Here is a 22,941-nt window from a genome sequence, read left to right as displayed (position 1 = left end):
TGCCACTATCATCCTCTATCACCTATAATACCCACAAAGAACCATTATACCCATATTCCTATCAGAAGTAGATGAGATATGTTCCTGAGCATGTGTATTTGTGATATTTCACCCATAATCCCCATACAGAACAATAGATATACCCATATTCCTATCAGAAGTAGATGAAGTATGTTCCTGGGCATGTGTATTTGTGATATTTCACCCATAATCCCCATACAGAACAATAGATATACTCATATTCCTATCAGAAGTAGATGAAGTATGTTCCTGAGCATGTGTATTTGTGATATTTCACCCATAATCCCCATACAGAACAATAGATATACTCATATTCCTATCAGAAGTAGATGAAATATGTTCCTGGGCATGTGTATTTGTGATATTTCACCCATAATCCCCACAAAGAACCATTATACCCATATTCCTATCAGAAGTAGATGAAATATGTTCCTGAGCATGTGTATTTCTGATATTTCACCCATAATCCCCATACAGAACAATAATTATACCCATATTCCTATCAGAAGTAGATGAAATATGTTCCTGAGCATGTGTATTTGTGATATTTCACCCATAATCCCCATACAGAACAATAATTATACCCATATTCCTATCAGAAGTAGATGAAGTATGTTCCTGAGCATGTGTATTTGTGATATTTCACCCATAATCCCCATACAGAACAATAATTATACCCATATTCCTATCAGAAGTAGATGAAATATGTTCCTGGGCATGTGTATTTGTGATATTTCACCCATAATCCCCATACAGAACAATAATTATACCCATATTCCTATCAGAAGTAGATGAAGTATGTTCCTGGGCATGTGTATTTGTGATATTTCACCCATAATCCCCATACAGATCAATAGTTATACCCATATTCCTATCAGAAGTAGATGAAGTATGTTCCTGGGCATGTGTATTTGTGATATTTCACCCATAATCCCCATACAGATCAATAGATATACCCATATTCCTATCAGAAGTAGATGAAATATGTTCCTGGGCATGTGTATTTGTGATATTTCACCCATAATCCCCATACAGAACAATAATTATACCCATATTCCTATCAGAAGTAGATGAAGTATGTTCCTGGGCATGTGTATTTGTGATATTTCACCCATAATCCCCATACAAAACAATAGATATACCCATATTCCCATCAGAAGTAGATGAAGTATGTTCCTGGGCATGTGTATTTGTGATATTTCACCCATAATCCCCATACAGAACAATAGTTATACCCATATTCCCATCAGAAGTAGATGAAGTATGTTCCTGGGCATGTGTATTTGTGATATTTCACCCATAATCCCCATACAGAACAATAGTTATACCCATATTCCTATCAGAAGTAGATGAAGTATGTTCCTGGGCATGTGTATTTGTGATATTTCACTCATAATCCCCATACAGAACAATAGATATACCCATATTCCCATCAGAAGTAGATGAAGTGTGTTCCTGGCCATGTGTATTTGTGATATTTCACCCATAATCCCCATACAGAACAATAATTATACCCATATTCCTATCAGAAGTAGATGAAGTATGTTCCTGGACATGTGTATTTGTGATATTTCACCCATAATCCCCATACAGAACAATAATTATACCCATATTCCCATCAGAAGTAGATGAAGTATGTTCCTGGGCATGTGTATTTGTGATATTTCACCCATAATCCCCATACAGAACAATAGTTATACCCATATTCCCATCAGAAGTAGATGAAGTATGTTCCTGGGCATGTGTATTTGTGATATTTCACCCATAATCCCCATACAGAACAATAGTTATACCCATATTCCTATCAGAAGTAGATGAAGTATGTTCCTGGGCATGTGTATTTGTGATATTTCACTCATAATCCCCATACAGAACAATAGATATACCCATATTCCCATCAGAAGTAGATGAAGTATGTTCCTGGGCATGTGTATTTGTGATATTTCACCCATAATCCCCATACAGAACAATAATTATACCCATATTCCTATCAGAAGTAGATGAAGTATGTTCCTGGACATGTGTATTTGTGATATTTCACCCATAATCCCCATACAGAACAATAATTATACCCATATTCCTATGAAATGTTGATGAGATATATCACCAGGCGTGTGTAACCCGATATTCTACACATAATCCCATATAGTTACAATCTTTTTTCCCTAATTCTATTATTAAACTTTAATCCAGCCCTGTGGATGTTCTGATTCATTTAAGTATTTCCATTGAATTCCCTTCTTCCTATATTACAAGAAGTCATTTCCTGGGCTGCATGTGTAAAATGTGCTGCCATCTAGTGGTGGAGTCTAGTATTGCAGCCCATCATCCCATCATCCCATCATCCCAATATGCAGTTTAGTCCGTCCCTATTATAGTTGTCTGATTAGCTGATTCTGGGGTTGTGTGCACAGATTATACACACATTATTGTACATACAGTGTATATATATTTTTTTTTATATATTTTTATGCGCTCACAACTTTATAGCCTCAACTACTTATTTTATTTCTGCAGGGTGTCCTCTTGCCCCTGTTTACTTAAGGGTAAGATCACACAGGGGGCGTTCTTGCTGCTTTTTTTTTCTGCAGCAAAACCTGATCTTCTTGGCAGGAAAGAAGCTGCATCAAAAACGCAGGATTTGGTGCGTTTTTTTTTCTTTGTTCATACTAATGTCCTTGGATTTTCAGCAGCAAAAACGCAAAAATAATGATACCTGCGTTTTTGCTGCGTTTTTTTCAATACCCATTCAAGTCAGTGGGTGAAAAAACGCAGCAAAAAGGCTGAAAGAAGTGACATGCTCTATGTCCAAAAAACGCAGCAAAGCACAAAATACTGATCAAACAAAAAAAACAATGTGTGTGCATGAGATTTCTGAAATCTCATAGGCTTTGCTGGTACTGTAAAAAGCAGCTAAAAATTAGCATAAAAAAAGCAGCAAAAACACCCTGTGTGAACTTACCCTAAGTGTTCCTTCTCACTTGCGAGAAATACGTCCGAGTCTCGCATGTTAAAACCAAGCTCTTGCGCCGGCACTCCGGAGCGGTGCGTGCGGGTTTTAACATGCGAGACTCGGACATATTTCTCGCAAGTGAGAAGGAGCCCTAAGAGAGAGTGAAGCTTCTGCCTAGCCTTTCTAGGGATCTAGTTTTTATAACCTGTACTGCTGAAATGAATACACAGGATTATTACCTAAAATCTATGAGCCGATTCATTGAAGTGATCGCTGATTAGATTTTGTTGCTCTAAACTTGTCATTCCTTACTGCTAGTAGTGGGAAGGATCCACAAATGCTGACTTTGTTGTTACAATGTAGTGACTTTGGTAAATATTAGCGGATACTCAAATGCTTCCTCTCCCTCAGGAACTTGTCTTATCTAGCTGCTCATTTTTCTTTAAACTTTTTAGAATCTGCTGTTACTTCATTCATATTTGTCTGATTTTGCTCAGATTTTGGCACCACTTCATGATTATAACTGCAAACAATCCTTATCCCATGGATGTGGAATGGAGGTATCACAATTCTGTTCACATGCAACTTAAAATTTCTTGGTGGATCCTTTTACATTTCATTTACTTTGGATGGGAATGGTGAAAATTAGCCCCGTTAGATGACAATCTGGCTAATCCTTGTGCCAATCTGCTGCACAACAGCTTTGGATTTGTGTCCCAGGAATGCATGTTGGATTTTGTATGTGTGATCACACACTTACTGGCTGATTATGTGGCTTTGCTCATACAGACATTATAGCAGTTGTATTTTCTTTGTCCACGTTACAGCCACAAGTACAAGTCCTGCTCTCTAACCTAGACTTAAAGGGACTCTGTCACCTGAATTTGGAGGGAACAATCTTCAGCCATAGAGGCGGGGTTTTCGGGTGTTTGAATCACCCTTTCCTTACCCGCTGGCTGCAATATTGGATTGAAGTTCATTCTCTGTCCTCCGTAGTACATGCCTGCACAAGGCAATCTTGCCTATGGCCCCTATGGCTGAAGATTGTTCCCTCCACATTCAGGTGACAGAGTCCCTTTAATTCAGACTGGAAAATACATCCACTATACATACAGTATGTATTTAGTAACCCTTTTTTTTGCATTTAATTTACATTACAAGTATGCAGCATGAGTAAGGCATTGGTTGCAGAAAGCTAGCTGAACATGAGAGCAAAGTTATGGCCTCAATTCATTAAGCCTGGTGGTTCGTATGACTGGCGTGCAGGAAATAAGATGTAAATGTTAATGTAATTAATTCTGGGCAACTTATCAATGGCGTTCGCCTCATTAGAAATTTGACTCCGGTCACAATCTGTAGTAACATTTCTGATATAAGAAATGCCACCATTTTCTATGAATTAGACAGGCTGCCGTAGCCAAATCGAGTTGGCGACACTGCTTAATATTGGTGTAAAAACGCCAAAACATCAAAATTGGTAATTTTTATTTTTGTGCAACTCCGCACCTGTCCACGTGCTAGTAGACGCAAGTGAGTTCTCAAATGGCCTTGTGGAAAGAATCACAGTTTGCATCAGATTTATAGACATGAAATTGCTAGTTTTAATGGCAGGTAGCACCACGATATGGACGCGTGCGTGGAGCTGCACATGGACCCTGTCACGTCAGCAATTTCCGGATTATTTTTTCACGTTTGTGGGACTATTTGTGTATGTTTACAGGTGGCAGATCCGTTGAAATAATTTCTTTGACTTTTCTATTCATCTGAAATCTATAGACACCATGCAGGGATTTTTGGTTGCATAAGGTTCCTAAATAAATCAGTGAATAATACTATTATACTTTTAATTTTTATCAGGTACATTGTGCTGTATGGTAAAGTTTTACGTGTCCAAAATTCATGGTCCAAGTACAGACCTCAATGTCCAGACCTGTCCCTGTTCTCCTAACTCCTACGCAGCAGACTCATAAATAACTTCTGTATGAAGCAATTGAATTCGGTTCAGGAGAACAGTGGCTTGTCCAGACATTGCAGTGCTCGAACCATTAATGTCACAACTGTAAAATCGGTCTTGGGACTCATTCACAAGTCAATTCCCCAGATACGAGTGCTATCCTTTTTTATTTTTTCACAGATAGCAGTCATACCTATGACAGCCTATGGCACTGTTCACATGCCCGTCATTTTTTATGGTTAGAATGGTCCATGCATAATGGCAGAGACCTGTCCGATATTGATCCAAATGTTGGATCAAGCTATGCAGTGAAAAGTCATTATGGGTCTGTGAAAAAATCTCGACAACATTTGGATGCCATCGAGTTCTGTCCATTTTTTCACTTACTGATAGGTGATACAATTTTTTTTTTCTCATTAGTGAAAAAAAGCTGACCAAACGCGATCAGTTGTTCTCCTACATCAAATAAAACTGAGGCTACTTTCACACTAGCGTCGGAATCTCCCCGTCGCAATGCGTCGGGCAGCGATTCCGACGCTAGCGTTTGACGCACTGCACAACGGGTGCAGCGGATGCATTTCTCCGGCGCATCCGCTGCCCCATTGTGAGGTGCGGGGAGGTGGGGGCGAAGTTCCAGCCGCGCATGCGCGGTCGGAAAAAGCGGTCCGTCGGGAGCAAAAAACGTTACATGTAACGTTTTTTGCTCCCGGCGGTCCGCCACAACACGGTGCAACCGTCGCACGACGGTTGCGACGTGTGGCAAAGCGTCGCAATGCGTCGCTAATGTTAATCTATTGGGCAAAAACGCATCCTGCAAACAACTTTGCAGGATGCGTTTTTTGCCATAAACGACGCATTGCGACGTCTGGCAAAAAACGCCAGTGTGAAAGTAGCCTTACATGTGAATGAGGCCTTATACTTTTTGTGGTAATAACAATTGTAAAATCAAGTAGTAGCCACATTATTAACTTGTGAAAGATGCCTTATTTCTCTTTGTAAACTATATAATTATTGCCAAGAACGTGATTTGTCAAGAATGTGCTCGGACTCCATTAAAAAAAAAAAAGGAGGTTCAGAACAATCATGTTTTGGGTGCATGTGCACATGACCTCTTTTTTTGGGTGGATTCCACCTTTAAAAAGTGCCCAAAAAACCCACTGAAAATGATGAACATATACAGCAATTTCAAAATTACGTTTTTAGTAACTTTCTTTCAACAGCTTCAGGCTTTGAAAGCCGTGACGCATCTAAAAAAAAAAACAAACAACTGGTCCTTTTTCTGTTGCATTCTGCTATCCTATATATGACATTTAAATTAAAAGAAAAAAAACACTACAAAGCCACCAGAAGTATGACGAGAAGCATCAAAGAAGACTCTTAACGGAGAACTCTGGCGTGGTTTTCTTCAGGAGTCATACTATAGCAGAACCGATTTGTGTCACGTTAGTATAAAAATGACGTTGTGTGCACATAGACCTTAAGAAATGTAAAACGACAAAGTGGGACACACTAAGTTTATTATTATCCACTGTTCTATGATGTTCATACAAATTCCAGAGCAAGTGGCCAAGTTAAATATAGTTAATAATCTCTTAATAATAATCATGTCACTTTCAGCTTAGTCAAGAAAGTTCAAAGTTTTCAAATTTGATTTAAAAAAATAACTAAAAACCCTGAACAAAAAGAAAACCAAACCCTACTGAAGTCCTGTATTTAGTTAGGGTTCTAAAGTCTTTTGTAGGTGATTCCTCCAACTCTCGTATTTCCATTTTAGACTTTTTTTTTAACTAGGTTCCCTTTCTGCCATAGTAAACTTTTTAGTTCTTTGCGTCCCAGTTTTAATTATAGAAGGTGTGTAGGTAGAGCTGCCAAATTCATGTGTGCGCCTCTTAATGAATTTGGCACAACTTACAACTGGTGAACACCTCCGCCAGAAATGTTACTTCCATCAGTTGCTGGCATATATATTGATGTAGCTAACACCAATTTTGTGGGGAAAATTGTGTTATGAATTTGACAGGCAGGCTTCACAACATCCTATAGCGCCACATCTTTACCCAGTTTGGCGAAGCTGCACGCGGCAAAGATAAAAACAACAATTTTGAGTTGTGTAAAAAATGTTAAAACATTTCATGGAGTGTTCCACCATAATTCCAACGCCAAGTTTTTGCTGGATTTTGCTTTAGGCCAGTCTCACACGTCCAGATAATTCCGGTACCGGAAAAAATCGGTACCGGAATTATCCGTGTCCGCGTGCCCCTGCGTTTCTGTGGCACATCAGTGTGGCACACGTGTGCCGCCCGTGTTCCCACTGGGTACCACACGGAGCGTGCAGGAGACAGCGCTAAAGTTTAGCGCTGTCCCCTGCATCGTGCTGAAACCGCGATTCATATCTTCTGTGCAGCAGCGTTTGCTACAGAGAAGATATGAATAATCCATTTTGTTTGTGGTTTTTCGTGTATAAAATAAAGGTCCATGTCCCCACCCCCTTTGCTCCCCCCCCCCACCCGCCGCTGTTCTGAAAATACTCACCCAGCTCCCTCGTTGGCTGTCGCTGCCTCCTCTCCTGGCCGCACCTTCTACTGTATGCGGTCACGTGGGGCCGCTCATTTACAGTAATGAATATGCGGCTCCACCCCTATGGGAGGTGGAGCCGCATATTCATGACTGTAATCGGCGGCCCCACGTGACCGCATACAGTAGAAGGTGCGGCCAGGACAGGAAGCAGCGACAGCCAACGAGGGAGCTGGGTGAGTATTTTCAGAACAGCAGGGGTGGGTGGGGGGGCGCACAGGGGGTGGGGACATGGACCTTTATTTTATACACGAAAAACCACAAAAAAATGGATTATTCATATCTTCTCTGCACAGAAGATATGAATCGCGGTTTCAGCATTGTCCCTGTGTGGTTTACACGGACCCATTGACTTTAATGGGTCCGTGTAATATGTGCGCTCCCATGAACACTGACATGTCTCCGTGTTTGGCACACGGAGACACGGTCCGCAAAAAATCAATGACATCTGCACAGATGCATTGATTTTAATGCGTCTATGTGTGTCAGTGGCTCCGGTACGTGAGGAAACTGTCACCTCACGTACCGGAGCCACTGACGTGTGAAACCGGCCTTACACTGTATAACTGGTAGTGTAAGGCTGTAGGAAAGTGTTCTGCGCTGAGCACTCCATTGAGGAAAGTAGGTTTTCTTTCTGCTGGAAAATGGTTCCTCAGACATGTTCCCTGATGTATCCACAGGGGTGATATTCGGCTGGCTCATCCCAGTTATCCAAAACTGTTTAATAGCCAATTCAGCAAACCACAGGGTCCAATCCAGTTTGCATTTGCAGGATTCATTTATATCTGCGTCTATAAGATGCTCATATGATTGAGTAGATCTCCAGGCCAACACTGCTGGAGCAGTGGAGCCCTAATCGGTTCCTTGCCCCGACGTGTAGCGTGTTCTCATGAGACGCTGTGGCATGATTATGTAATGTTATCGCACCTCTGCCATAGTTCCGCACGGGCCTGGAACACAGAGGCCACGAGGACAGTGGTGAAATGAGCAGAGAACAATGCTATTTTGTTGCTATTTATTTTTTAGCATTGAGAGGGGTCGGCATGTGGAGAGAGTGTATAGCGTAAGTGACAATGTAGAGGCTGTTTTCATAAAGGAGGACAGTGTGACGGTTATCTACTATATAATTGTCTAAGGGTCACTTCCGTCTTCCTGTCTGTCTTTCTGTCACGGATATTCATTGGTCACGGCCTCTGTCATGGAAATCCAAGTCGCTGATTGGTTGCGGCAAAACAGCCACGATCAATCAGCGACCGGCACAGTCCGGCGGAAAAATGGCCGCTCCTTCCTCCACGCAGTCAGTGCCCACTCCTTACTCCCCTCCAGTCAGCCCTCACACAGGGTTAATGCCAGCGTTAATGGACCGCGGTGTAACGCACTCCATTAACGCAGCTATTAACCCTGTGTGACCAACTTTTTACTATTGATGATGCGTATGCATCATCAATAGTAAAAAGATCTAATGTTACAAATAATAATAATAATAATAAAAAAAAAAAGTTATTCTCACCCTCCGCAGTCGCGTCCTCTTCTCGGCAGTGCAAGCGGCAGGTTCTGGGGCCAAGGATGATATGCGAGAAGGACTTTCCATGACGTCACGGTCATGTGACCGCGACGTCATCACAGGTCCTGCGCTCATCCAACCCTGGGACCGGAAGCTGCCGCCTGCACCGCACACAGGCGACAGGACTACAAGGGCTCCCTCGGAAGGTGAGTATATGTTTATTTTTTATTTTAACTCTTTTTTTAACCTGTTACATACATGTCTGGGCGATATTCTACGTGACTGGGCGATATACTACGTGACTGGGCGATATACTACGTGACTGGGCGATATACTACGTGACTGGGCGATATACTACGTGACTGGGCGATATACTACGTGGCTGGGCGATATGCTACGTGTCTGTGCTGTATACTACGTGTCTGTGCTGTATACTACGTGTCTCTGTGCAATATACTACGTGGCTGGGCAATATACTATGTGGACACGCATATTCTAGAATACCCGATGCGTTAAAATCGGGCCAGCATCTAGTTAATTAATAAAAGTTTATATTTTAGGGGTTCATCTCTGTGTGTTTTGTTGTTTGTTAGCCTGTTTTGTAGGGCTATCTGCACTTTCATGGACACAGAATGATCGTTGACACAATTGTTCTGAGTGTATAGAATAGCATTGTTCTTGGCAATAGATGTCCAGATTATACATGATGGTGCACTACCAAGAACTATTATATTTAACCCCTTCATGACCTTGGGATTTTCAGGTTTTCCGTGTTCATTTTTCGCTCCCCTCCTTCCCAGAGCCATAACTTTTTTATTTTTCCATCAATATAGCCATGTGAGGGCTTATTTTTTGCGGGACGAGTTGTACTTTTGAACGACATCATTGGTTTTACCATGTCATGTACTAGAAAATGGGAAACAAATTCCAAGTGCGGTGAAATTGCAAAAAAAGTGCAATCCCATGAGTGTTTTTTGTTTGGCTTTTTTGCTAGGTTCACTAAATGCTAAAACTGTCCCGCCATTATGATTCTCCAGGTCATTACGAGTTCATATAGAGGAGCTGCGGAGACACCATCACGTGTTTCTCAACGCAGGCAGTGAACAGCCAGGCCTTTTCCCGGGAAGGAACAACCAAGGGAAGGGCAGCATCCAATAAAGGAAAACCACCTATGCCAAGCATGGTATCCATCCACAGACAGCTGTTTCGGGGTTTTTGCCCCTCATCAGTGTGGAGTAGGAAACTGGCTATCAGGAGCAGTGCCTAGTAGAAAGTCTATAAAGGCACGGATGATTGACCCCGTAGAGACCAAAACATCCAACACCGCGGAGACACCATCACGTGTTTCTCAACGCAGTGATCCAGAACACTGCCCCCAAATATGCAAATGCATGTAGAGGAGCTGCGGAGACACCATCACGTGTTTCTCAACGCAGGCAGTGAATAGCCAGGCCTTTCCCCGGGAAGGAACAACCAAGGGAAGGGCAGCATCCAATAAAGGAAAACATCCAATAAAGGAAAACCACCTATGCCAAGCATGGTATCCATCCACAGACAGCTGTTTCGGGGTTTTTCTCCCCATCAGTGTGGAGTAGGAAACTGGCTATCAGTTATTACGAGTTCATAGACACCAAACATGTCTAGGTTAATTTTTATCTAAGTGGTGAAAAATTCCAAAATTTGCTAAAAAAAATGTGCCATTTTCCAATACCCGTAGTGTCTCCATTTTTCGTGATCTCGGGTCGGGTGATGGCTTACTTTTTGCGTGCCGAGCTGACATTTTTAGTGATACCATTTTGGTGCAGATACGTTCTTTTGATCGCCCATTATTGCATTTTAATGCAATGTTGCAGTGACCAAAAAAAGTAATTTTGGCATTTACGCCATTTAGCTATCAGATTAATCCTTTTTTTTATTGATAGATCGGCTGATTCTGAATGTGGCGATACCAAATTATGTGTAGGTTTGATTTTATTTTTATAGTTTTATTTTGAATGAGGCAAAAAGGGGGTGATTTAAACTTTTATATTTTTTTTATTTATTTCATATTTTCTTAAACTTTTTTTTTTTTTTTTTTTACTTTTGCCATGCTTCAATAGCCTCCATGGGAGGCTAGAGGCTGGCATAGCCTGATTGGCTCTGCTACATAGCAGCGATCATCAGATCGTAGCTTAATTACAGGCTTGCCATGAACGCCGACCACAGGGTGAAGCTCACAGCAAGCCGGCATCAGTAACCATAGAGGTCTCAAGAAGACCTCTGGTTACTATGCTGACGCATCGGTGACCCCGATCATGTGACGGGGGTCGGCGATGTGCACATTTCCGGCCACGCGGCCGGAAGCGGTAGTTACCGTAAATGCCGCTGTCAGCGTTTGACAGCGGCATTTAACTAGTTAATATCGGCGGGTGGATCGCGATTCCACTCGCATCTATTGCGCGCACATGTCAGCTGTACGAAACAGCTGACATGTCGCGGCTTTGATGTGGGCTCACTGCCGGAGCCCACATCTAATCAGGGGATCTGACCTCGGACGTGCTATCCCGTCCGAGGTCAGAAAGGGATTAAAGAGGTTGTTCATTACTTTTACATTGAAGACCTATCCTTAAGTTAGATCAATGTCTGATGGGCCAGGGTGTGACACCTGGCACCCCTGCCAATCAGCTGTTATCGGTGTTGGCGGCGGAGGCCTCTGGCCGGAAGTATTCACTTGCCGAGATGCACCATCTACTTGTAGTGGCTGCTGCAAGGTACTACACATCCACCTTCTAAATGTGTGTGTGCCGGATGTCAGACCCTGGCTGATCAGAAATTGATGGCCTATCTTGATGATGGTGCTTTAATCATGCATTGATGGTGGTGCTAGTACTGTACTTGTGTGTTGATGATGGTTCAAGAGTTTAATGTATTTATGTGTTGTATTAGTTATTAGTTCTTGTGTTGTATTCCTGTACTTTTTGATGCTTTTTGCTGTATGCATGTACTGATGGTGGTTCTGTATGCATGAATTGATAATGGTTCTTGTGGCTGCATTCCTTAGGCCTGTTTCACACATCAGGTTTTTGCCGTCAGGCTGAATCCGGCGAATATTGAAAAAAAATGGACCTGTCGCCGATTGTGAAAAACTGATGTGACTGATCCTATTTTGTCGACGGATCCGACTAGCTGATCCAGCTTAATTGGATCCTAAAAAAATCTGAGCATGCACAGTTAAAAAAAACAAAAACAAAACAAAATCTGGTGCTGGAATCTGGCATTTGACGGATCCAGCGCCCATAGGCTTCCATTCTAGCAAAAAGACGGAAGCGCTGGATCCGGCGCTGTCTGTTTTTTTGCCGCAGACAAAAAACGTAACTTTGTACATTTTTTCCAGACGCCGGAAAATCCCTTTTCGCCAGATCCTGCGAAAGACGGATGAAATGTGAGGCCATCCGGTGCAATCTGGCATTAATACAAGTCTATGAGAAAAAAACCGATCCGGCGACAGCTTTCTCTGGATTCGTTTTTAAAAAAAAAAAGCCGGATTTAGCCTGACGGCGAAAACCTGATGTGTGAAAGGGCCTTATGGTACTGATGGTGATTCTGGTATTACATTCATGTTCTAGCTCTGGTTCTGGTGCTGTATTCATTTACTGATGTATTCCTGTATTGACACTGGTGCTGCTTATGGGTATTGACACATTATTAATGCTTTATGCATGTACAGATGCTGATTCTGCTCCTACATTCATGTACTGACAAACGATTTTGGTATTGCTTTCATGTACTAACAATAGTTTTGATGCTGCATTCACATACTAATGGTGGTTCTGCTGCTGTATTTTATGCTCATGTATTGATGCTTTATGAATGTATTAGACTAAGTTCACATTAGCGTTTCTGTGTGCAGCGCATCATCTGCATGTGCAAACGCATGCCAAAACGCATGCAAAAGCATGCTTATGCCTGCGCATCATCTTGCGCATGACTCAAACAAAAACGCTGCATGTGCATGCATTTTGGGGTAAAATGCTTATATATACCGTATATCTTTTTTCATTCCCTCCATTGTAGTGATTTTATTTAGGTGTTGTCTTTGGTATTTCTGCACCACAATGTAAAATGGCTCCCACCTACTTTGCATCATGTATAATATTGGTGTTTTTTTCTTTCTTCTGGCAATTAGTTCTCTGGACTCGCTTATGAATCAAAGAATTGGTGCGACTGCAATCTCTACTCTTCAGATAACCATGTTCTCAAAGATTTCAAAGAGTATCCATCTGGGTGAAAAATGCCCTCCATCCATTTTTATGAGAAGCCCATGTTGATGTGTATTGATGCACATGTTTTCAATGATTTGCAAATGTTTTCAGAGTGATGTTATCAGATTGGCTTATATGTGGATTCTGCCTATTGTGGTCACATAATAATCCACATGTGGTCCCGTGGAAGTGAAAACTGCAAATTCGAGACAGAGGGTCAGCCACAATGTTGACCACCTTCTTTGTCTGAACACACCCTTACAATGTGGCTGACAAAATGCCATAGTAAATATGCAGCCAGTCCTACAAGCCACTTTCAGAAAGTTGATGCGGAGACTGACTACCCAAATGGGTTTTAGACCCTAGTTGCACCTACTCTGTAGCTGTTGCGTGGTGATTTGGAAGAAAATTGCCCTGAATTTTAAAAATGTGTTCACACTGCGTTGTGTGAACCCGTTTAACGGACTACGTTACACCGCAGCATAACGCGGTGTAACGTAGTCCGTTAACGCCACCATTGCTTGTAATGGCGAACGCATCGCTAGCGCACGCCCACATTGGGCGTGCGCTAACGATGTGCCGTCATTTGAGTGACGGACCTCGAATGCTGCTTGCAGCGTTCGCGGTCCGTTCCTCGCTAGCGAAGATCAGGCATCTGCGCTAGCGGGATCGGCAAACGCGATCCCTTTTGGGACATTGCGTTAGCGCAATCCGTAGCGCTATGCGCTAAACGGACTGCCCTAACGCAATGTGACCCTAGCCTAACAGTAGAAGGAACCTAAGTTCCTAAGCTTCGCGACCAAGTCAAAATTTATACTGCTATACCTTTATTACTGCATCACGCAGTATATTGATGTTTTTAGTTTGCTCTCTTTTATTCTGAGCTAAACACTTGGTATATATTATGTCATTTTTCTCTTTTTCTTAGAAATTACTTCTGGCTGCTGCCTATGTTTATGATGCTCAGTACAACAGAAATATTCCTTTTGAAACCTCACCCGAAGCAATCAGGTGAGTATTAGCTAGTGTACTTTATATAAAGGGAGGATAATGGGAAATTGAGTAAAATATAAGATTTTATTAAATGACATCAAATTTTAAATAATAGTCTAAAATTCACACATGGGGTAAAAACAAAAGATGTAAAACAAGGTGCGACAGTCTGGATTATCTGTTAAATTGCTGCACAAAGGGACAGCAGGATGCAGTGTGGATTTATATTTTGCAGGTACATAAATGAGAAATAAATGGCGGGAATAAGTAATAAATGGTGGAAATTAGAACTAAAGCACAAAGCATTCCAAAGTAAGATAGATGTGTGGAGATGAGTGAGTTAGGGGTGCAATTGCTCCACTGAAAGCATTCCAATGATCCTAAGAAGTGCTGCCGCACAAAAATGTCCTAAAACATCACTCCGCTATGATCTGGGACAAATATGCACCTGGTTAGTGCCACGCAGATAAGTTCCCAAGTACAAGGTCCACACCACACCCGACGTGCGGTTTGCTTCAACGGTGGCAGTCAACCTTTTTTTAGAGGTAATCTGTCACCAGCTTTATACTAAGTCATGTAGGCCTTGCAAATACAAGGTAGTAGATACCTATATATCCTTGAAAAATCCTTTTCTGGACATATATGGTAATCAAGTTAGAAGTGCATTGGGAGTGGACCTATGCACTATGAGTGCTACAGCTTCATCGGTTCCCTGAAAAATGCCGACAGTAAAAATGCCGACAGTAAAAATGCCGACAGTAAAATTGCCCACACGGAAAATTGCCCACACGGAAAATTGCCCACACGGAAAATTGCCAATTGCAGCATCACAAAGTTTAAGATCTGTGATATTTGAGGTGAAAGGTGAGGATGTTCTCGTGATATGTGATCAACTTGTGATTTACAGTTGACCTAGTGCAAAACTGCAAAAATGCTGAAGATCTGTGGTTTGTAGCAGTCTGTCATTATCGACAGCAATAGATAGATCTAGTCTGCTCTCCTCACTGATTCTGCCTTACTCCTCCCACCAGCCCAGAACAGCAGCACATGCAGATTAGTCATAAGTGGACAGGGAAGGAAGTGCAGGTGCCAGATTCACTGCCACTGAAGTCAATGGGAGAGCGGCGCTGCTATGGCACTTCCGCTCCTCTGACAGAATCTCACCTTTCTGCGGTGCCTTCTGGGCTTCCAGGACCAACTATCTCTGCCAGCAGCACCCTTCTTTTGGTGGGCTCCCATTGAGATGATAATGTATTAGATCTGACCTGCAGTCCCATGTAACTCCACAGATAATACAGTGATTCTTTTGTGAGTACTGATAGCAGTGATGGCTCCTCTGGACCATACTGCTGTTGTTTCTGCATGTGCTGCTGTTCTGGGCTGGTGGGAGGAGTAAGGCAGAGTCAGTGAGAGATGAGAGCAGACTAGATCTATCTACACACCACACTGAGTGGAATAAGGGTCTCTAGGCCCATACACACCACAATGAGAGTGGAATAAGGGTCTCTAGGCCCATACACAGCACACTGAATGGAATAAGGGTTTCTAGGCCCATATACACCACACTGAGCAGAATAAGGGTCTCTAGGCCCAGACGCATCGCACTGAGAATGGAATTATTGTTAGCACAGTGGAATGACAACTTCTAAGAACAGAATCCGTACTTCGGGACTAGGGATGAGTGAACCGAACCTGGAGAAGTAAACTGGGCCCAGAGACGTTTGTTGAAATCCATTCTGCATTTTCTCTGCTGCCTGTGTTGTGCTGTATTGTATTTCAAAGGAGCCCATGGAAGTCAAGGACTATCACCCGGCAGCTAATTATTTGCAGGTGTGCAATGATTGTTTAATAAACTTAAGTTATTGTTATTAGAACTGCTTAATAAACTTGTGGGTAGTTTTTCTGTGTGGGCAATTTTCGCAGACATTCTTCTGTCCTGCAGAGCACTCACCTGTAACTATATATTATTCTGCCCTGCAGAGCATCTCATGTATACCTGCATAGTATCTCCCTGTGCTGCAGAGCATCTCACCTATAATTCTACACTATTCTGTTCTGTAGAGCATCTTGCCTATAATTCTATATTATTCTTCTGCCCTGCAGAGCATCTTACGTATACATGCATACTATCCCCCTGTCCTGCAGAGCTTTTAACCTATAGATCTTTGCTATTCTCTGTCCTGCAGAGCAACTCGCCTATAATTCTATATTAATCTTCTGCCCTGCAGAGCATCTCACATAAACCTGCATACTATCCCCCTGTCCTGCAGAGCATTTAACCCACAGTTGTGGCCAAACGTATTGACACCCCTGCAATTCTGTCAGATAATATTCAGATTCTTCCTGAAAATGATTGCAAACACAAATTCTTTGTTATTATTATCTTCATTTAATTTGTTTTAAATGAAAAAACACAAAATAATTGTCCTAAAGCCAAATTGGATATAATTCCACACCAAACATAAAAAAGGGGGTGGACAAAAATATTGGCACTATTCGAAAAATCATGTGATGCTTCTCTAATTTGTGTAATTAACAGCACCTGTAACTTACCTGTGGCACCTAACAGGTGTTGGCAATAACTAAATCACACTTGCAGCCAGATGACATGGATTAAAGTTGACTCAAACTCTGTCCTGTGTCCTTGTATGTACCACATTGAGCATGGAGAAAAGAAAGAAGCCCAAAGAACTGTCTGAGGACTTGAGAAACCAAATTGTGAGGAAGCATGAGCAATCTCAAGGCTACAAGTCCATCTCCAAAGACCTGAATGTTACTGTGTCTACCGTGCACAGTGTCATCAAGAAGTTTAAAGCCCATGGCACTGTGGCTAACCTCCCTAGATGTGGACGGAAAAGAAAAATTGACAAGAGATTTCAACGCAAGATTGTGCGGATGTTGGATAAAGAGCCTCGACTAACATCCAAATACGTTCAAGCTGCCCTGCAGTCCGAGGGTACAACAGTGTCAACCCGTACTATCCTTCGGCGTCTGAATGAAAAGGGACTGTATGGTAGGAGACCCAGGAAGACCCCACTTCTTACCCCGAGACATAAAAAAGCCAGGCTGGAGTTTGCCAAAACTTACCTGAAAAAGCCTAAAACGTTTTGGAAGAATGTTCTCTGGTCAGAAGAGACAAAAGTAGAGCTTTTTGGGCAAAGGCAACAACATAGAGTTTACAGGAGAAAAAAGAGGCATTCAAAGAAAAGAACACGGTCCCTACAGTCAAACATGGCGGAGGTTCCCTGATGTTTTGGGGTTGCTTTGCTGCCTCTGGCACTGGACTGCTTGACCGTGTGCATGGCATTATGAAGTCTGAAGACTACCAACAAATTTTGCAGCATAATGTAGGGCCCAGTGTGAGAAAGCTGGGTCTCCCTCAGAGGTCATGGGTCTTCCAGCAGTACAATGACCCAAAACACACTTCAAAAAGCTCTAGAAAATGGTTTGAGAGAAAGCACTGGAGACTTCTAGGTTATGTGCACACGTAGGAAATGTGGTGCAGAATTTTCTGCACTAAATCTGCATCTCCTGGCAGAATCCGCAAGTGCGTTTTTAGTGCAGATTTTACCACTGCAGATTTCTATTAATGAAGGGGTGCAGAAACGCTGCAGAAGCGCACAAAAGAAGTAACATGCACTTCTTTGAAATCTGCAGCGTTTCTGCGCAGATTTTTCTGCACCATGTGCACAGCTTTTTTTTTTCACATTGATTTACATTGTACTGTAAATCAGTGCAGTTCTGCAGCGTTTCTGCAGCACAAAAATCTGCTGCAGTTCTGCACCAATTCTGCACTAAATCTGCATTGTGTGCACATACCCTTAAGGTGGCCAGCAATGAGTCCAGACCTGAATCCCATAGAACACCTGTGGAGAGATCTAAAAATGGCAGTTTGGAGAAGGCACCCTTCAAATATCAGGGACCTGGAGCAGTTTGTCAAAGAAGAATGGTCTAAAATTCCAACAGAGCATTGTAAGAAACTCATTGATGGTTACCGGAAGCGGTTGGTCGCAGTTATTTGGCTAAAGGTTGTGCAACCAAGTATTACGCTGAGGGTGCCAATACTTTTGTCTGGCCCATTTTTGGAGTTTTGTGTGAAATGATCAATGTTTTGCTTTTTTCTTCATTCTCTTTTGTGTTTTTTCATTTAAGACAAATTAAATGAAGATAATAGTACCAAATAATTTGTGATTGCAATCATTTTCAGGAAGAAACTGAGTATTATCTGACAGAATTGCAGGGGTGTCAATACTTTTGGCCACAACTGTATATCTCTTTGCTATTCTCTGTCCTGCAGAGCTTCTCGCCTATAATTCTATACTATTCTCTGTCCTGCAGAGCATCTCACCTATAATTCTATATTATTCTTCTGCCCTGCAGAGCATCTCACATATACCAGCATGCTATCCCCCTGTCCTGCAGAGCATTTAACCTATAGATCTTTGCTATTCTCTGCCCTGCAGAGCATCTCACCTATAATTATATATTATTCTTATGCCCTGCAGAGCATCTGATGTATACATGCATATACTATCCCCCTGCCCTGCAGAGCAGTTAATCTATAATTCAGTCTGTGGGCAATTTTCTGTGGGCATTTTTAACCTTGCACCTCAAATATCATTGATCTGAAACTTTGTGATGCTGCAAGTGGCAATTTTCCGTATGGGCAATTTTCCGTGTGGACAATTTTCTTGTGGGCATTTTTCTGGTCACCCTTCATCATTACTCCCTGCCCGGTGCCACCCTGCTTGATTGACAACTCGGCTGTCTAGCCAAACAAATAGCTGTAGCTGTTGGTTTTTGCAAATTGGAGACATAAGTGTAAAGGTACCTTCACACTGAGCAACTTTACAACGAGAACGACAACGATCCGTGACGTAGCAGCGTCCTGGATAGCGATCTCGTTGTGTTTGACACGCAGCAGCGATCAGGATCCCGCTGTGACATCGCTGGTCGGAGCTAGAAGGTCAGAATTTTATTTGGTCGTCAGGTCGGCGTGATTCGTCATGTTTGACAGCAAAAGCAACGATGCCTGAAATGTTTATAGATGGAGCTATCAACCAGCGAGAACGATAAGTACTGTATGTCACTGGATCGCTCCTGCATCGTTCTGGAGTAGCCGTGTTTGACGTCTCTACAGCGACGCTCCAGCGATCTAGGTTAGGTCGGATCGTTGTCTATATCGCTGGAGCGTCGCTTAATGTGACGGTACCTTTACTGTAGGGCTAATGTGGCCCTACTCCTATAATGCGTATTCCTCCCTGATTATCATGTTCCTTGAATACTGACATCAGATAGCCGAGTCGGAGTCCCACTTGTGGTTTGCTCATTCGTCTACACTGAGCAAGCGCAGTGAAGCCTGGTTGACACTCCTTGTCTACATATACTAGAGTAGGGGAGCACAAACTTAATTTCTCTATCCCCCCCATGACTGCATCATGGAGAGAGGAGACCTGCCCCGCCGGGACAGGAAACCTACAGATACAAAGGCGGTACCCCTCTTCTGCATCAGTTGGTTTCCTGTCCCGGGGGAACCATGCAGTTATTGTGGCGTACTTCAGGAGCGTTGTGGGATTCTGGAGCCGGTCAGCTCGATTTAGGCAGGGGGTTCCCTGCCTCGACTGGGGAGGTTTCCCGAAGCGCCACTACCAGGGTCAGTGGGCCCTTGGGGGTGAGGGGTGGCGGAAGATGGGACGAAGACCACCTCTCCCGGTGCTAGTGCGGCGTTCCTTGTGGCCTACAGCTTCCAGAGCTCCAGAACGAGAGGGCGCACGCGTGGGAGATGTGGCCACAATGCTTTACTAGGAAATCCAGTAGTGCGCATGTGCGAGGTCCCGATGACGTCGGATGCGCATTGCATTACTGGGAACACTGTGGTTGGACAAAGTAGCATTCTCTCGTGAAATGGAGGCTGGGGGAGGTCCTGGAAGCAGCTTTTAAATCAACTAGAGACCCCGGGTGGGTTCGTCACAGTCAGTCGACATCCCTACCGGTATGAGAGACCAGGATCTCTCAGAAGAGCAGGCCCCTGTGGGTCGTTCTCCCAGTCAGGGTGCTTTCTCCCATCCAAGCCTGCAGCAGTGACAGCAGCAGCCACGACAGCAGAGAAAGTGGACGGAGAAGGATCCTTCCCACAGACGCAGTAGCAGCAACCGCTCAGGCTCTCAGCGTAGTAAGAGCCCCAGCGTAGTCGTCAGCGGGAAAGAGAATCCATCCATCTTCGGATAAACTGTGCCCGTATCCGGTATCCTTCCGTTTTCTGCTAGGATGGTGAGTGAACTTCGTGACAGTCCACTTTGTAATTAGCGCCTATTCCTCTTGTCTTATAGGGGAGGAAGTGTACCATCAAGGCTAAAAATAACCTATGTGAGCTCTGTGCAGAGGATCTACCCGGCTCTTGGGGGAAGAGGCTTTGTAGCTCTTGTATTCAGCAGACTATTTGTGAAGAATCCCCAAACTTTGCTTCAGACCTCAGATCTTTAATTAAGTCAGGAGGAGGACTCCCTTAAATCCCTACAGAGGTCGGGGAAAAAACGGCAGAAAATTAGACATAAATCCCCTGATTCTGAGTCCAGTAGTTCAGGGAATGTAAGTGAATCGGATTCTGCTAGTTCACCCTCTTCTTCCTCGTCATCTTTGTCTGAGGATGGTCAGTGCTGTTTTCCAAGAGAGGAAACAAATAATTTAGTTAAAGCAATTAGATCCACCATGGGTCTTGTGGACCCCTGGCCCAAGAAAACCGTTCAAGACATAATGTTTAGTGGGCTTGAACAAAAAATCAGGAGGTCATTTCCGTTAAACGAGAAAGTCCAAGAGTTAATTAAAAAAGAATGGAAAAACAGAAAAAAAAGGACCTCCTCACCCCCAAAAGGAAATACCCCTTTGAAGACCCAATGTGTTCATTCTGGAAAAAAGCCACATCTAATTTTGGAGCTATCGCCAAAGCCTCCAAAAAATGTGCACTTCCTTTCGAGGATATGGGGGACGTTAAAAGACCCCATGGATAAGAAGGCGGATTCATTCTTAAAGGGTTCCTGGGATGCCCCTTGGGGTGGACTAAAGCCAGCAATTGCCGCCACTTTTACGGCTAGGGCTCTGATGATCTGACTAGATCAACTAGAAACACAGCTAAAACAAGACCACCTAGAGAGACTATTTTAAACACCGTTTCTATAATGAGGGAAGAAAACCCAAACAACCGAACCATGGACAGCCAGGCAGAAACCAAAGCCAGGAGTTTATATAAAAAAATGCCTTTATTATATAATCCTTGTGGCAATCATTTCTAAAAATATTTAGAAATATAATATAAAAACAATAAATCTGTACGCATAACAGGACATTTTATAACATACTAATGGCAGACACAATAACAAAAAAGTCCCTTAAGAGGTAAAATCAAATCATAACTTATATAAAAAACTTTTATAAAACAATGTGCTGTGCATAAAAAATACTAAATATATATCTTCTCCTAAAAACCTAAAAAGTGCAATGTGCTGTGCACAAAATTACCTGAATTCACACAAAAATCTATTATATAAAGTGCGGTGTGCAAAAAGAACGATTCAAAAATCAATTGTATCTAGTGCAATAGATGAAAAAAACAAACCATGTGTTTGTATGTTCAAAAATGTGCATGTAATAGCGCACCCCGACGCGCATTTCGGACAATTTCCTTTGTCACCCCCTGTGATCCTTTGATCCAGGCCTGTGATCCATCTGCAAGTGAAAAACTTGCACTTAACAGTATGGAACCTGAGAGGTCACTTTTGAGCAATAGGGAGTTCTCTCCAAACTTAATTTCCACCCTCCAACAGAGCAGAAAACCTGTAACTACCAGAACATACGGTAGAACTTGGAAAAAATTTATCTGTGTCAGATGCTTCTTGGGGCCAGGAGGTTCCACTCACAGCCATATTAGAATTTCTACAGAAGGGCCTACAACAGGAGTTGGACACAAGTACCTTTAAAAGTTCAGGTTGCAGCACTAGGAACCCTGTACAATTATGACTTGGCTGGGAATCGCGTGATAGCTAGATTTATCAAGGCTGCAAGTAGATCCAGACCCATCCTATCTCAGGGTGTCTCCCCCCCCCCCACTGGATCTTAATTTGATCCTCTCAGCTTTAACTAAGTCTCCTTTCGAACCTCAACAGAAGTCCCACTGAAAGTGTTGTCCCTTAAAACTTCCCTCCTAGTGGCCTTATCTTCGGCGTGCATGGTCAGCGATATTCAGGCACTATTGACATACCCACCTTTCACTGAGGTTTTAGAGGATAGAGTGGTCCTTAAAACAGACCCGGCCTACCTTCCAAAAGTGGCATCACGTTTTCCACAGGGCTCAGGAGATATCCCTCACTGCTTTCTGTCCCAATCCAAAAAATAGTAGGGAGGAAGCCTTACACATCCTAGATGTCAGGAGATGCATAATCCAATATTTAGCGGCAACACGAGATTGTAGGAAGGATAGGTCTCTCTTTTTGTGCTTTTAGAGACCGCGGAAAGGGCAGAAAGCATCCAAAAGTACACTCGCAAGATGGATAAGAGACGCTATCACACTCTCATACTCCTCTCACGGGGCATCCATTCCGTAGAAAATAAAGGCTCAACAAGATCAGTATCAACGTCCTGGGCGGAAAGAGCCGAGCCTCGATAGAACCGATATGTAGAACTGCTACATGGTCTTCTCCCTCTACAT

The 22,941-nt window shown here is 42.9% G+C and overlaps 1 protein-coding gene across 1 annotated transcript in view; it reads left to right on the top strand.

The window, feature by feature from the left end:
* Window positions 1–22,941, top strand: part of LOC138681470 (two pore calcium channel protein 1-like) — a 108,887-nt gene that overhangs the window by 5,708 nt on the left and 80,238 nt on the right. The window contains exon 2 of the mRNA XM_069768993.1: window positions 14,176–14,258. Within this exon, the coding sequence (XP_069625094.1) occupies window positions 14,176–14,258 (83 nt within the window). The remainder of the gene's footprint in view (window positions 1–14,175; window positions 14,259–22,941) is intronic.

The sequence above is a fragment of the Ranitomeya imitator genome, chromosome 5 (assembly GCF_032444005.1).
Source record: "Ranitomeya imitator isolate aRanImi1 chromosome 5, aRanImi1.pri, whole genome shotgun sequence".
Lineage (NCBI taxonomy): Eukaryota > Metazoa > Chordata > Amphibia > Anura > Dendrobatidae > Ranitomeya > Ranitomeya imitator.
The sequence above is the reverse complement of the archived record's forward strand: the minus strand, read 5'-3'. Positions and strand labels throughout refer to the sequence as shown.